This window comes from Corvus hawaiiensis, chromosome 2 (genome assembly GCF_020740725.1).
Source record: "Corvus hawaiiensis isolate bCorHaw1 chromosome 2, bCorHaw1.pri.cur, whole genome shotgun sequence".
NCBI classification, from domain to species: Eukaryota; Metazoa; Chordata; class Aves; order Passeriformes; family Corvidae; genus Corvus; species Corvus hawaiiensis.
In genome coordinates, this window is record NC_063214.1 from 32116854 (window position 1) to 32131639 (window position 14786).

General features: G+C 41.4%; 1 protein-coding gene across 2 annotated transcripts in view; it reads right to left on the reverse strand.

Moving 5' to 3' along the window:
• Positions 1–772: 772 nt before the first annotated feature.
• The window catches only part of LOC125321408 (ephrin type-B receptor 5), a 66861-nt gene continuing 52847 nt past the window's right edge, over positions 773–14786 (reverse strand). For both annotated transcript variants that reach the window (XM_048294205.1, XM_048294204.1), the window contains exons 7-17: positions 12170–12294; positions 11020–11182; positions 10127–10241; positions 7308–7363; positions 7073–7192; positions 6428–6675; positions 5291–5506; positions 4115–4264; positions 3771–3964; positions 2356–2511; positions 773–1308 (exon numbers count right to left, since the gene is read on the reverse strand). In XM_048294205.1, the coding sequence (XP_048150162.1) occupies positions 1200–1308; positions 2356–2511; positions 3771–3964; positions 4115–4264; positions 5291–5506; positions 6428–6675; positions 7073–7192; positions 7308–7363; positions 10127–10241; positions 11020–11182; positions 12170–12294 (1652 nt within the window). In that variant the 3' untranslated portion in view covers positions 773–1199. The remainder of the gene's footprint in view (positions 1309–2355; positions 2512–3770; positions 3965–4114; positions 4265–5290; positions 5507–6427; positions 6676–7072; positions 7193–7307; positions 7364–10126; positions 10242–11019; positions 11183–12169; positions 12295–14786) is intronic.

Sequence of the window (14786 nt, forward strand, 5' to 3'; positions counted from 1 at the left end):
GTACTGAAGGGATACATAAGCTCTGCCATTCTGGTCACTCTCATGTGCCTGTACTGAACAACACAGTTAATCCCAAGAACATTGTTAACCCTTTTTTAAGGACTGAAGTGGCTTGTGGGACTGGTACCACTCCCTGATTACTCTTGGCAAAAACTTGTGAGTGAATTTCACCTCCCTCATTCCAACTGTCTGTTTGAAGTTGACTACTGCAGGTCTGCATTTTCTTCAAAAACAATATTCAAACAACTGTGCTCAGTGGCTAGGGTGAGAAAAAGAGGAAGTATTTTTCAACAGCAGAGGGCTTCAGATTTTTGTCATTCTGCTTTTCATTGTAAGGGGTTCAGAAGAGAATGAACCCACATTCTGAGTACTCAGGATTTTGGAGTAACACATGCTATGCCTTTCCTCACAAGAATGGGCTTATGAGAGCCAGAATCTATTTGTTTCCCTCTTCACTTTCAGATCCTGCAGGATGGATTCTAGGAATCGTTATTTATCCATTCTGTTGCAGCCCCATAAATAGATGACTGTTCCTCACACCAGCACAAAAGATTAGTAATTCCCATCATGGAGCAGACCCAAGAACTGCACACGAAATAGCACTGAATTTCGAACCCTTTACCAGGTGACACCTGGTTTTGCTTATCACATACTGTGCACTACTGGAACTTCAGTTCCAAACTGAGCTGGCATACCAAGTGATAGCCTGATGCTCATCTCCATCTGAGGAATAACCTCTCACACCACAATGGCACTCTTCTGAAAAAAAGGCTGATTTTTTGTTGCCTTTATTATGTCTTTTCAGCTTTGCTGGGCTCTCAGCCATAAATAAAGCCTGCTGATGACTTTGTAAAGTTGTCAGGTACCTTTTGTTGGCAGACAATAGGCAACAGGTGCTTGTGATCTGTCCAAGCCATTATTCCATCTCTGCCCCGTGTTATTACAACCTTCCCACCCCAAACCCATTCCCAATGTATGACGTCAGCCACATGTAATTGTCACCAGTCATTTAGCTCTGCTTTCAAATCACGGCAAGGCCTTGCTTTTGTTCATGGAACAGGACATGTAGTGTGCACTCTCTGGGTGCATTAAGTCTTCAAGTAGCATACTGACATCTTTTTCTTACATTGAAAATCCCTCTGAATTCCCCCAGAACCTTTCCAGAGTTTGAGACTAGTGGAATGAGGATGATGTAAACATCACACTTCAACTGGTTCAAGTTGATTCAAATGGACTCGCATGAGCTGGATGCTATTTAGAATCTTCTTCTGGTGACCAACGAGGGTGATTCCAATACGCTGGATATCTCTGCAAAAGAAGACAGGACATGGAAGTTGTTAAAATGAGCTGCTTGTTCTCAACAGACTCAGTCCATTTTGCTGTAGATGCAAATCAACGTGTATGGATGTGTGTGTGTGCCTGTCTGTGTCTGAGAAACAGCTAAGGCTTCTGCTTTTGCTTGACAAATGTGCGTGGGTGGAGGGGGTGTTGGCAGAACTTGGTAGGTACAAAAAGAAGCAGTGGAATTGGGCCACGAAAAGGATCAGAGGGCTGATCTCCTACAGAAAAAAGAGAGTTGGAGTTGTTCAGCCAGAAGAGGAGAAGGCTCCAGAATGATCTTCAATATGTAATTGAACTGACAATTCAATATGTAAAGGGGGCTTACAAGAAAGATGGAGAATGATTTTTTACCAGGCCCTGTAGTGACAGGACAAGGGGTGGTGGCTTTAATCAGAAAGAGGGTAGGTTTAGACTGGAGATAAAGAAGGGTAGTGGGACACAGGAACAGGCTGCCAGGAGAAGTTGTGGATGTCCCAACCCTGTAAACATTCAAAGTCAGGTTGGACAGCGCTCTGAGCAACATCATCTAGTGAAAGGTGTCCCTGCTCATGGCAGGGGTGTTGGACTAGAAGATCTTTAAAGGTCTCCTCTAACCCAAACCACTCTGTGATTCCAAGAATGTTCCTTTTTCTGGATTCTTTCTTCTACATAACACTTCAATCCAGTATACTGTGTGGCTGCTTCTACACATCTACTTAAAAGTGGCTGTTATTATCCGTGCTAGCTGTCATGAACATTCTGATGTAACAGGCTCTCTGCAACACTGACAATATGTTTTCTGATGCACACTGGATCAGAATTAATGCTTATAAAAACAGATTACAAGTGTATAATAGCATGGATGGCGTCCAGAGGCCCTAGTAATATGCAAGGAACAGTAGCTACTTTGCTTTGGCTTCCCTCTCGTTTTTCATGTGTATGTGTTTTCCATGCAGCCAATTTCTCAGACTGCTTTCACTTTCTGCATGGAAAACTCAGTGTCTGGTATCTGTTGCTCTGTGCCCTGCTACTTACTCGACAGTCATGCGTGATATGACATCGAATGTAGCCAGACCGGCCTGGTCAAAATTCTCCTTGTAGCGGCCCATCTTGATAGCATCCAACCACTCATGGGCATTGCTGAGGGAAGGGAAATCTGGAGGACAGTTGCTCAGGAGAGGCTGAGATGGTCTGCAAAAGAGGCAGGTTCTAAAACCCAAGTTACCAACTTCAGCTGACCACACTAGTAAATTAAGAGTTATGAGAGGCAGAGAATGCAGCCTCTGAAGAGGACAGAATGAAGAACAATGACAGTTTGTTCTTCATGCCCTGACTCCTGAAGTCCCACCTTGATGTGCTGTTTCCAGGCTACCCGTTTCCCTTTTTCTGCCTGAAAACAATCAACCAACCCAAGAAATTGATTCTCCCTACACATTGCCCATACTCTCTCAGGCACATTCTCTGCTTGTTGCCCAAGATCTTTTCACACTTTCCTGGTCTAGACCTATTAGCTGGGCAAAGAGCTGCAGTGAGGAGGTTTCTGAGAGAGACATGAGACCTTATATACCTTTTTACCTTTGTGACTAGGTCTCCCTCTCCTAGATGTTCTCTTTGGGTCACATAGTAACCTATGAGACAATGAGCACGTTGTTTCAGCTCCAACACCCATCAGAAAAAAGAATTGCAGTAAAAGGCCAAAGAAATGACTGTTGACACACGGCATTTTTTCTTCTCCTCATCATCTGAATCTATCCCAAAGCTATAATACTCTTTATGTGCTGCTTTTAGTAAACTGGGCATCACTAGATACTTTTCCCCTCCCCCAGCTGTGGAGTACATTCCACTGAGACAAGATTTATAACCACAGGGAAAAACCCTCCAGGCCAGCAGGATGTAATTTCGTCATCAGCCCAGCAGCCAACTAACCTTGGCACCATTTATCCCTCCAGAGACTTCTTCTTTGCTGACCTCCTGCCTCTTGTTCCATCAGACTGCAAAATGCAGTTGGGAAAATATGGGATGTAAGCTGCAGTTCTAATTATTCTTATCTAGAGACTTCCTTCCCTCCATAAGCTAAGGTCTTCTTTTTCTTCATCATCTCTTGTGGTCACACAATATGGTGTGATCACAGAATATCTCGTGCAGCTGCACCCAGATGTGTCCCTCCCTTCAGTCCCTATGATCCCTCAGTCATTCATCCCCAGTGCAACTCACCAAGATTTATCTCCTGTCACATTCAGCACTCACAACTCCACATTAACTGAATCAGGATACACAGTTCTTCCAACCTGCTTCCTCTTTTTTTTTCCCTTCCTGTTTGTTCCCAGTCTCAAATGAGAGGGTTAGAAACAAAACTATATAGCCTGATTTATGGCTTTCTTTTCCTTTTCCTTTTCATGATGCCTACTGAGAGACAAGTTCTATTATTTTGCATTAAATGCCCATCTCACCTGCTGGTCCCAGTGCCAGTGGCTTTGAGGGCTGATGGCTTGCGAATCATTTTATCCAGGGCACTGACTATTTGCTCAAATTTGGGTCTCTGGACCCTTTCCTTCTGCCAGCAGTCAAGCATCAGCAGGTGCAAAACAGTTGGGCAGTCTGGGGGTGGTGGAAGGCGATAGTCCTGGTCAATGGCATTAATTACCTGCAGGAAAAAAAAGAAAAAAGCTTTATCACAACTGGGAAAATAAAAGACAAAAGAGCTTCAAACACTCTTGTGTGTATGGCTTTCTTCTGCTTGAATTGATACAGGACAGAGAGGCAGACGTACATCCTCACCACTTCTAAAACTTACATCCTGATTGGACATGTCCCAGTAAGGCCTCTCACCGTAGGACATCACCTCCCACATGACAATGCCATAGCTCCAGACATCACTGGAGGAGGTGAACTTGCGGTACTGGATGGCTTCAGGGGCGGTCCAGCGGATGGGGATTTTGCAGCCCTGGGAAGCAGACAGAAAGCAACCAGAACGTAGTGAGATAAGCACTAATTGTGAAAACAACATCACTGAAACAATCAGATGTTAGTAGCCCAACACAACCCTGAGCATGACAGTCCCATTGATTCTGCCTGGTTTCAATTCATACTATGTTCAAGGTTTTCAGCTTGTTTTACTGACAAGTATAAACGGAAAGAGAGAATCAAGCTACCTTGTTGCTACAAATCCCATGATTTTATACTTTCACAGCTTTACTTTGCAGCATTTGAAAGTGGCATATAGCTAAATCCTCCTGAACCACAATCATTTAGAAATCTAAAGCCATTTAAATAATGCCAAACTGCAGCAGTAAGGTCAGAGACTTAGTAGCTTGCATTAACTCCTTTCTCTTTCCACCTTGACCTCTCTAACTGCAGGTATGACTTACAAGATGAAATATCATTCAGGTGCTGGTTCTTCAAAATGCACAGATCTAAAAATTGTTCCACTTTTCAGTGACTGGAATCTTCATCTCCTTCTTTTTCAATCCACCTGCTATACTCCCACCCCTTTTGTAGTATGTGTGACAGCTGTCACAATTCACAGGCAATAAGCTCCTTTGATGGTTGGTTGTAAGCCCATAAATACACTTAGTCCATTTATCCTTTCTGTAGGAAAAAACTCAACTCTTTCTTTAAAGAGTGGTAGTACAGGATTGTAATCTCTCCTTCAGTCCTTTATGCTTCCTATGAAAAGCTAATGAAAGGGGGACGGTAACAGCTACATCAGGCTGTGAGATTTGACCTACTCACCATCATGCCACAAAGAATATCACTTTGAGACTTCACACGGCAGAGTGGCTCAGATCCTCAGTTATTTTTACGTTTTACTGCTTTGGAACAAATAGCCCACAAGATAGAAGGCTCTATCCACTCTTCTCTGTGGTCTCAAGATGGACTGAAGAGGGTACACCAAACCAAGGAGGAACACAGGAAAAAATTCTATCTGTCAGCACTACTGTGAGTAACTCCCACCACAGCAGTGACTCACCAGACCCCCAGTGTAGGTGGGATTAGAAGCATCATCCTCCAGGAAGCGGGACAACCCGAAGTCTGACACCTTGCACACCAGGTTGCTGTTGACCAGGATGTTCCGTGCTGCCAGGTCCCGATGCACATAGTTCATGTCTGCGAGGTAGCGCATGCCGGCTGCAATCCCCCGCAGCATTCCCACCAGCTGCAGCACACTGAACTGCCCTTCCTTCTGCTGCAAGGGAGGAGGCAAACACAGGCTCTCATGACCACAGAACATGAAGCCAACAGGGGAGACTAACAAAGAGCAAAGGAACAAGGTGGATTTATGAAGTTAGAGAACATACATCTTAACTTCGGCCACAATCTGAAGGTTCAGGGACAACAAATAACAAAGGAGGGTGGGCTTAAAGCAATGAACCTCAAATGAAATCAGACATTGGTGACCTTTTCCTGAAGGCAAACCTCCTCTTGCGGCCACATCTCCCTTTAGCATCCTACACCTAACCTCGCTAACTACTAAGATGGCTAAACGAATGTGAGCAGACAAATCTGCTTTTACTAAGATCTTTAAAATGGGTTCTATGCAGTTCTACTCAATGGGTTCACGTGCTCTTCAGTTTGTACCTGCCAAAGCATTTGCGGCTGAATTAGCACATGAATCAGTAAAAAAAGAGAAGTGAAGCAGCTATACTACATAGATTGTCCATATTTGTGGTTCGTTACTAGAAAACTTGAAATCCAAAAATAACTGCAAGTTTCATTACTTCATTACAATGTTGAAACATGAAAATATTCTGTGAAATAAAGTCTGAAAAACATTATTAGAAAAGAAAAATTTGGAACATGTACACAAGCAACTGAAAGGGTGTGTACAGAGATAAGCAATTTGGTACTGTTTACATTAATTATTTGAGCTGGAGAAGTCTAAAATACTGCAGAAATTTTATATGATCATTGAGCCTTTGGAGTATTTTCACCATGCTGGCCCAAAACCACTTACTGTGGAAATCTGCTATCATTTCTATTGCACCTGAAGAGGGCAACTGAGGATTTAGGGAGACAGGAGTGAAGAGGAAAGACAGGAGAAATTATCAGATCTGAGACTGGCACACAGCAAGATGAAGAGGTTAATGGTTCTGGGAGACTCTGGTACCCTGAGGAAGGAATCCAGTGATCCATTCTCCATGAACTCTGTGACAATCATGACTGGTCGACTCTTGGTGACCACCCCCTCCAGATGGATGACATTGGGATGCTCAAATTGCCCCATGATGCTGGCCTCACTCAGGAACTCCCGCCGCTGTTCTTCTGTGTAACCTGACTTCAAGGTCTTAATAGCTACTGTGTATTCACGCTTCCCTGGGTGTTTCAGGCGTCCAAAGCACACCTCTCCAAACTCTCCTGTCAGGGAGGGAAGAAACACACCTCAAGTAAGGAAACACAGCAATGGATTTTAGTCAGATGCACTAAAGCATTCTACTGTGAATGACTTCGGGCGCTGCTTGGAAATAGGGCTACTGGGAATGTTTAGATTAAGGCAAAGTTCTTGGTGAAGGTTGGAGACTACATCTTCATGGTTCAAATGAGGAGTTCTGAGACTTCAAAGGGTGTTTTAAACTTGGTTTAGAGCCAGCAGCTAAGGGTCAGTAGGCTAAGATGAATTTTGGTAATAATGGAGGTTTAGGTATCCTGGGACACTTGATGTACCATGGATTCATGGGTCCATTTCAGGCCAGTAGTGTGCCAGGTCTCAAGGGGAATAAGAAGGCACTTCAAAATCTGCAGATTCTCACACTACCTGATCCAATGACCTCCTCAATCTTGATGAGGGACACATCAATCTCCTTGGCAAATTCTCGAATGGCTTCATTGGGATCTTCGTAAGTTGAAGGATCAATGTAATACTTCACTCCGAGTCCTGCAGTGGGGGAAACAGCCCAAAACATCACCAGAATCAAACCCTGAGACACACAACTGCTAATGAGTCCTGAAAAGAGACAGGCCCTTGCCATCTGTTGCTCAAGCACACTTACCTCGTGCACCGATATACTGCTGCAGGCGATCTGTGTATGGAGTCTCTCGCCTTTTACTGCAGGACACAAAGGAAAGGAAAGTCAAAACACACACAAGAGTCTCTCATCAGATGCTGGGGTAGGCTTCTCAGTGCAAGGCTCAGAGAATCCTTGAAATTAGGGGTGGAAGATGGGTGTTAAGATCCTGCCCATCTCCTGGTAACCAGTGCATGCTTGTTTTCTACGTGGTAGTTTTTACACCACTGTTTTCACCCCCACTTTAGAAATGAAAAATGATAGGGCTTTCAACACTATCCTGAAAAAAAATTACAGTTTAACATCACTGCCTTAGAAGTTTTCTTGCTATTCAGGCTAAATTTGCATTTTAATTTCATTAAATTGCAACAAATTATTCTTTTCAATTATAATCTAAGCCATCTTCTGTGATGCCTTTTGAATTCTTCAAAAACATTCTAAAAGCCATTTACTCTAATGATTAACATGTATAGATTTCCCCCAATTATTTTTCCTCCTGGCTTTGTTTAACAGCATTTACTTTGGCCATTCTTTTCATAAGTACGGTACCCGAACCAAGCCACACAGACCCAGATAGACAGAAATCTGTCCCGTGATGGGATTTTTGCATGTGCAGATCAAAACAGGTATGGTCTTTATATTGTAAAGTTTATTGCATATATGCATCTCATTTCCAGTAAGTATAGGTCCTTCTCAGCACAGGCATTTCTCAGATTTCATTCTCCTTCTAAATGTGTATAATTCAAGTATTTATTTCTTGCATAATCTAATTATTTTAGGAGTTTCATCCTATTTTTTTTTTTGCTGTAAATATATTTTCCATTTTCAAGATACTTCCTTTGTTCCAAAGTGTTCATTCTTTTTCCAAATAATGTGCATTTCATCAGTTTCCAATAGTTTCCAATCATCCTATTAATTAGACCAGATTGTAAATCAGACCCTACAGTATCCTGCAGTATCCCTGCTGTCTGCATGGATTTGTGTCAACTCATATGTTTTGCTGTTTCAGTATAAGACCTTTTAGCTGCTGATTCAATTAGCATTTGAAGACAAAGTATCACAAAACATTATGTTACTTTTATGAACATAAGTATTTCCGACATTCTAACAGCTAACTGTATTCTTCTTACTTGTCAGACATCTCTTTAAATTCTGCTTTCAAAACCACAGGCAGTTCTACCTTCAAAATTTTTTCTCTTGTGCGAAGAAATTTGCTTTACTGGGGGTCTCTACGTAAGAGCTCCAACTCTGTTGTTGAACCTGAATGCCAGGTCTACATTAATGGTTTTTTATAGGTTATTTAACAAACTAATTGTTTTCTGTATAAAAAACCAACAAAACAGTTAGCTAAAATAGATGTTTCACATTGCATATTTCTTGAAAAATGTGTACCAACAATTCATAAAAACAAGTTAAAGTCACAGCATTTGACTCTACATATGTTCAACCTTTTAAAGAACTACTCATTTCATCTGGTGTTCCTCATTTTCTGCATCTTCAAACTTACTTTTCTTATCAAGGACAAATTTAAAATAGAAAGTTGGTATCTCCATGTTTTCTGAAAAGCTGCCTATTAACTGTACATAACTCTTTAAATATAAATGAACATATTTTTTATGATATTTCCTCATATGTATATTTACAGATGCCATTAATGTCTTTCCCCAACACAGTTTTGGTAATATTAACTTATTCTGAGTTTGGTTCATTTTTTTTAGAAAAATATATGCTTTATTGAGTTGTGCACAGAATATCACATTTCCAGCTGTAACAAGAAATTGTATTTTTAACAGTTCAAAGCTACAAAAGGAGGCAACATTTCAAAAATAACAATATTTGATAATTCTTTTCTTTGCAGAAAGAAAAATATTGAAAGAGAATATACATGAGAGGAGAAAACAAATGTGGAAAAGGGAAGAGAACAAAAAAGAAAACATTAAAACTAGACGTCGCTTTCTAAAGTTAAGTAGTTTATACATTTTTTTAGATCAGTAGAAAAAGCTAAAAAGTCCCTCTTGTGCAGAGGCACGGTAGAGCAAAGATACAGAAATCCATTACTGACAATCTAGGGGATTTAGTTCAAACCTCAGTAAATTCAAGGAGTGGGTAATGACTGTTTCTTTTCTTCAAATAACAAAACCCCCATTGTTTACTTTTGTACCTCTACAAAAAAAGCAACCCTTACTTTTTTCTCTTTAAAATTTCTGTCCTTTTTTTTTTTTTTTTTGCTGTAACAGATTATCTCTACAACCTCTTATATGCCCTTTATTCTTTCCAAAATGGAAAGTGGTATTTGCTTTCTTTAACCTCTATTTTATGAGCTAGCATTCCATAGAACCATTGGGGTTGTATAGATTTTATTCTTCAGCAAATGAGCACCCTTGTCTCTTGGTTCTTGGTGAAAGGGTACTTATCACCTTCTAAATAACTGGATATGCATACTTATTCCACCAGTCCTTCTCCACTACATTGTTTCACTCTCCACTTGCTTGCCTAAAATGCAATTTACAGTCCCTTCTTTACAGTGATACATTTGAATACCTTTTGAGTATCAGCTCTGAAATGCTTTCCTTGTGTTCATATTGCTAACTAGCCAAATATCAGCTAAGTACATGAGTGGTTTACCAAAGGAGAGGCTCCTCAGATAGGAGTAATGGGGCAGGATCTTTCCTTAATTAGAGAAAGGCATCTCAAGGACATCTGGATAAATGCAGATCAGGCTGTTTCCCTTGGGACGGGGTTATGTTGCAGGGGTAAGGAAGTTCCACTGTCTGAAGTGCACATGAGCAGCTCAAGGAATTCACCTCTTGAAGATGATGGCAAGGATGGCAATGGCAGCAATTACCAAGAAGGCCAGACCCCCGAGTGCTGAGCCCACGATCAGTGGCAGTCGGTCCTGCACCATCTCCGAGCGCTCCCCTGGCAAGGAAGACACACATACACACACACATGGATGCAGAGGACAGGAGCTGTGAAGAGCTCCCTTCTGCTCACTAAATCTCACCCGTAATTCTGTCCCTAACAGCCCTTTGCTCCCCAGTCACGGTGCTTCTCCAGTGCCTTCCTTCCTACATCTGAAAAGACAGTGCTCCCTCTGAATCATCTTTTTCTTCCCCTGGTCTACTGACAGCTGCCAATCCACTTTAAGCACAGGCTAGCTCTACACCTGGGCTGTAATCCACTGGTCCCCTATTAATGTAGCTTGTCAGTGGCATACTTGAGTACCTTTGATCCGTACCAAAATGATGGTGATCCTGCTGGAAGGCAAGCTTCTGCACATATGCCTGTGTCCCATCTACCTTTGTGTCCCATGTCCCACCTATCTTTAAGACATTCACAGAGCTTTCAGCTGTAGGATGTCCCCTGACAGCTGGGGGGGCCAAACTACAGTGGTGTATGTAGTGCCCTGTCCCCCTAAAGAGATTTTTACTGGCACACTCTGTGCCTGCTGGTGAGAGGCACCGAGGCAACAAGGAGCAGGGCTGGGGAGCATGGCAGTAGTGTAAACAATACCCTCAGACAGCATGAAGCTTCTCTGAGTGAACAAATCTGCATATGCAAATTATTATAAACAGAAATACAAGTTGAGTAGGAGTGTCTGGTAGCAGTCCTCCAGAGGATAAGCCAACACACTCAGGGACACATGCAAGTGTAAGGTGATCATGTGCAGACCTCGGGACAAAATGGTAGCACTCACCTCCTGTTGAAGTCTGGAAATACATCTTCCCACTGTAAGGGCCGTAGCCGACTGCTGTCCTAGCACGCACTTGGAAGGCATAGATCTTGCCTGGGCTCAGGCTTGATATGGTGGCCATGTTGGTCTCACTAGTTAAGGTCAGTGAATTATCCTCATCTTCTGCCTGTGAATTTCAATGACCAAAAAGGAATGTGAAACTTCTGCCTACACTGCTTGCTCCCCTCATCAAGGCATGACAGTTTCCATGTCAACCCAGTATTCTTTGAGCCTCTTACAGAGCCTCCCAACAACAGCTGCTATTCCAGACCTTACTTCCTTGCACACTACTCATTCCTCACTGCTGCTTCTCATTCCCCCAAGCCTGGGCTTCCCACAAAGCTCTGCTAAAGACTCTTAATCTAAACAAAAGTGAGAGACAAAACTTTGTCCTGTGGTTTGCTTTCTACAAACTCCAAATTCATATACTCTCCTAGGAGAATTCAGAGCAAGAACACATGTAATGCTGTGTTCAGGAAGCCGCTAGACGTTATCACAAATAGCAGTATTTTTTACCACTAACAGTAGCCCTGCAAAATCCTGCGAAAATATTTATGTGAAAGACCAGTAATACGGAATGGGAGTTTGTATGAACAGCCCCACACATCTCTTCCCCTCAAGTCAGATGGATTAGGAGTCACAAGACGTGAATGGAGGACAAATTTGTATTTGCCACCCTGTAATTCCAGCACACAAAGAGGTATTCGCCACTTAGCAAATGAAAGAGTGCATTCCTCCTCATGGAATTTCTTAGAGATGTCTATCCAGGCATAAATGGGGACACGAGACTTCCCCTCAGAAACAAATGACAGACTTGCAGTGAATCCAATTCCAGCAAACGTATTTAGAAACTTCAGCTCCTTCCACTGTTACCTGTGTCAGTTGATGCTAAACTTATTGTTAGCCACAGCTTTTAAGTTTAAACAAGTGTCTTCTCTTTTTTTTTAAATTTACATTGTCCCTAGATGTTTCCAAGTTGGGAAATGCAGATGGACTGATACCAGGTGACAAGTATATCACAAACTTTTGGTATTGCTACTTTGCTTCTTCCTCATAATTGAAGCATTTTTTTCCATCTCCCAGACAGAAGTGCTCAGTATCACTTTCTGCTCACCTTGTCAAAGTAGCGTAGCTGGTAATCCAGGATGATCCCATTGGGCTGGTCCGGCTGAGGCCACGACAGCGTGATGCTATTGGTAGTACGACTCACCTGATGCATCATAGGCACGGCAGAGGGGACTGGAATAAAAGACAGAAAGGGATAAGCTTAAAAATGAACTATAATTGAATATTCATTATGATAAGTAAATAAGTTAGGTCAGCTCTTCCTTTAATTTTCCTTAATTTGCATTATGAAATGCTTTGTAAAATAACCAGAAGAAATCCAGGCACAATACTACTCTGCTGGGAGATACAGTCATTGACAATTCAGACAGAAAGAAAATGAAAAAATCCACATCCAACTGATTATGCACAGGAGTTAAGAAATCATCTGTATTGTAGCTGGAATATAATTCTGATCTTCAAATGTGCAATTTTTACATGCAAGATGAGAAGGTGCTCCATGCCACCACCTTGTTTTAAGATCACGCTTGGACAAAGAATGGGACAGTGGTCAGAATAAAAGCAGAACACATTACTTCTCTTCTGCTTCTCCCCCAGGTTGGAATTCTTTTCCTGGGGGGAAAAAATCAAGGATGGGCTACCAGAGTAATGGAGGCCTCGCATGTGAAGCTTTCTGGAGAATGGAAATCCACTTCTACCAAAACCATTCATGAGCCCATGTGCACACACATGCACACTCTGTGGGTTCATGCAAAAGCTAAGAGAGTAGGAGTTTCATCTTAGGAAGAGATTTCCAAGCAAAAATTTCAGGATAATTTTAAGAGGATCTTTCAGCCTGCCAGCTGTCTTTCCACAAAGCTCTTCTCAAGTTTTGCTTTCTCTCTGCAAACAAAATGTCACGTTGCCAAGAAACCTACAGGTAAGCAGCTAGGGAATCCTCACTTTCCTAATGGATGCAACATTTTCAGCAACATTTGAATTTTCCAGAAAAAGCATGCCAATGAAAAGCTGCCACCAAACACCACCGGTTTTACAAAATAGCCATAAACTTCCTTGATGTGAGGAATGAAGCACAGACATTTGGCAAATGATCAAAACCTGCAGAATAGCATTTTCTTCCCTCATAAATTACGAAAAAGATAAAAGGATTGTTTTTAATAACAAGATAAAATTATTCTGAAAAACATATTTCAGAAGGGCTTCAAACAAGACAGGCAAGTGGGAACTAATTTAAAAATGTAAATGAAATAAAAATGTAAGAGTCTAAGCAATAAAATGCTTTCTCTCCTCCTTACTCCTTTCATTTTTTACCATTGCTTGTTCTTCAAACAATATTACACAACTACTTCACCTGCCATTGAGAATGTTGTGACAAGAATGGAAGAGAGCAACAATTAACCAAGACCATATGTAGCGTTTAAGACGCAAATGAATAATACTATCAAAATGTCAGCAGGTAACTGTCAGTTAAGATTTGATCAAGACAGATTCTGCTACATTTAAGGTTCCAAAGAGTTTAACTCCCTTCCCTGAGACATAAAGCAAACACAGAGGGAAAGATGCAAACCTAAATACACAGCTACATTGCCAGGGAACAGCCCACTTCTTTCAGCTTTTGGATGAAGATTTTACAGAATTATCAGAGTTAAATCTTCCCTCAATTCCTCTCCTTCCCACCTGCAACAGTTATTCGTCCCTTGCTTCTCATTCCTTCCCAATCCCCAATTTTTCCCCTACCTAGAAGAATTAATCAAATAAAGAAAAAATCAAAACATCACTCAAGCGTATCTCTTGACCATGTGCCACAGCATTCTAGAATGCTCCTATTATCCAGGTATGTCCATCAGTCAGGGTAATCAGATGGTGGTGGTGGGGGCAACCAGGAAAATGCAGCCTGTTGTATTAAAAAATAGCAAATTAGGCACAAATAGGTGATTTGTGCCTAATAAGCATACAGTGCTTAGGGCAAAAGCCATTAAAAACTCTCAGAAATAAAACCAGCTATGAATCACTGCAAGGCAGGTTGTCTTCAACCTGCCTCTCTGAGATAAGAGTGTAGATTTTGATACATGTTTGTCTCTCTTTTAAGGACCTAAAAAATTATGAACCACTGGCCAGGGAGCTCTTCCATCACTTCATGTAAAAAAGATATCAAGACTTCTCCTTTGAAAAATTCCATACCAACATGGTATGAATACTAATACTAAAGTGATGTGCAATGTGACAATGATTGTTGGTGGAGTAAATACATACTTCCTGTCAGAGGTGTATTATCAGGTTATTCTCCCAGTGTTAATACATTAGGAAATAAAAAGTTCAAGATTTTATGTCTACAGACATTCAAAGTACCATACCTCCGCTGCCACAGAAGTGCTAGGTGAGTATTTTCCCTTGTTTGCATGCCAACTACTAAAAATGTTTGTAACATAACTTTGCTTTCAAACCTTTGTTTTGTATACAAAAATGTGTCCAGCTTTATAAGGATTTTTCAGTTTTATTCATTTTTTTTACATGGGGTTTTTATAGACATAGACATGTTAGGTCCCTGTCTAATGGCAGCTGAAATCACAGGGCCTGATTCAGTCCAATCTGGGCAGTTGGACTAGATGATCACTGTAAGTTCATTTCCAACTATTCTATTCTATTCTATTCTATTCTATTTCTAT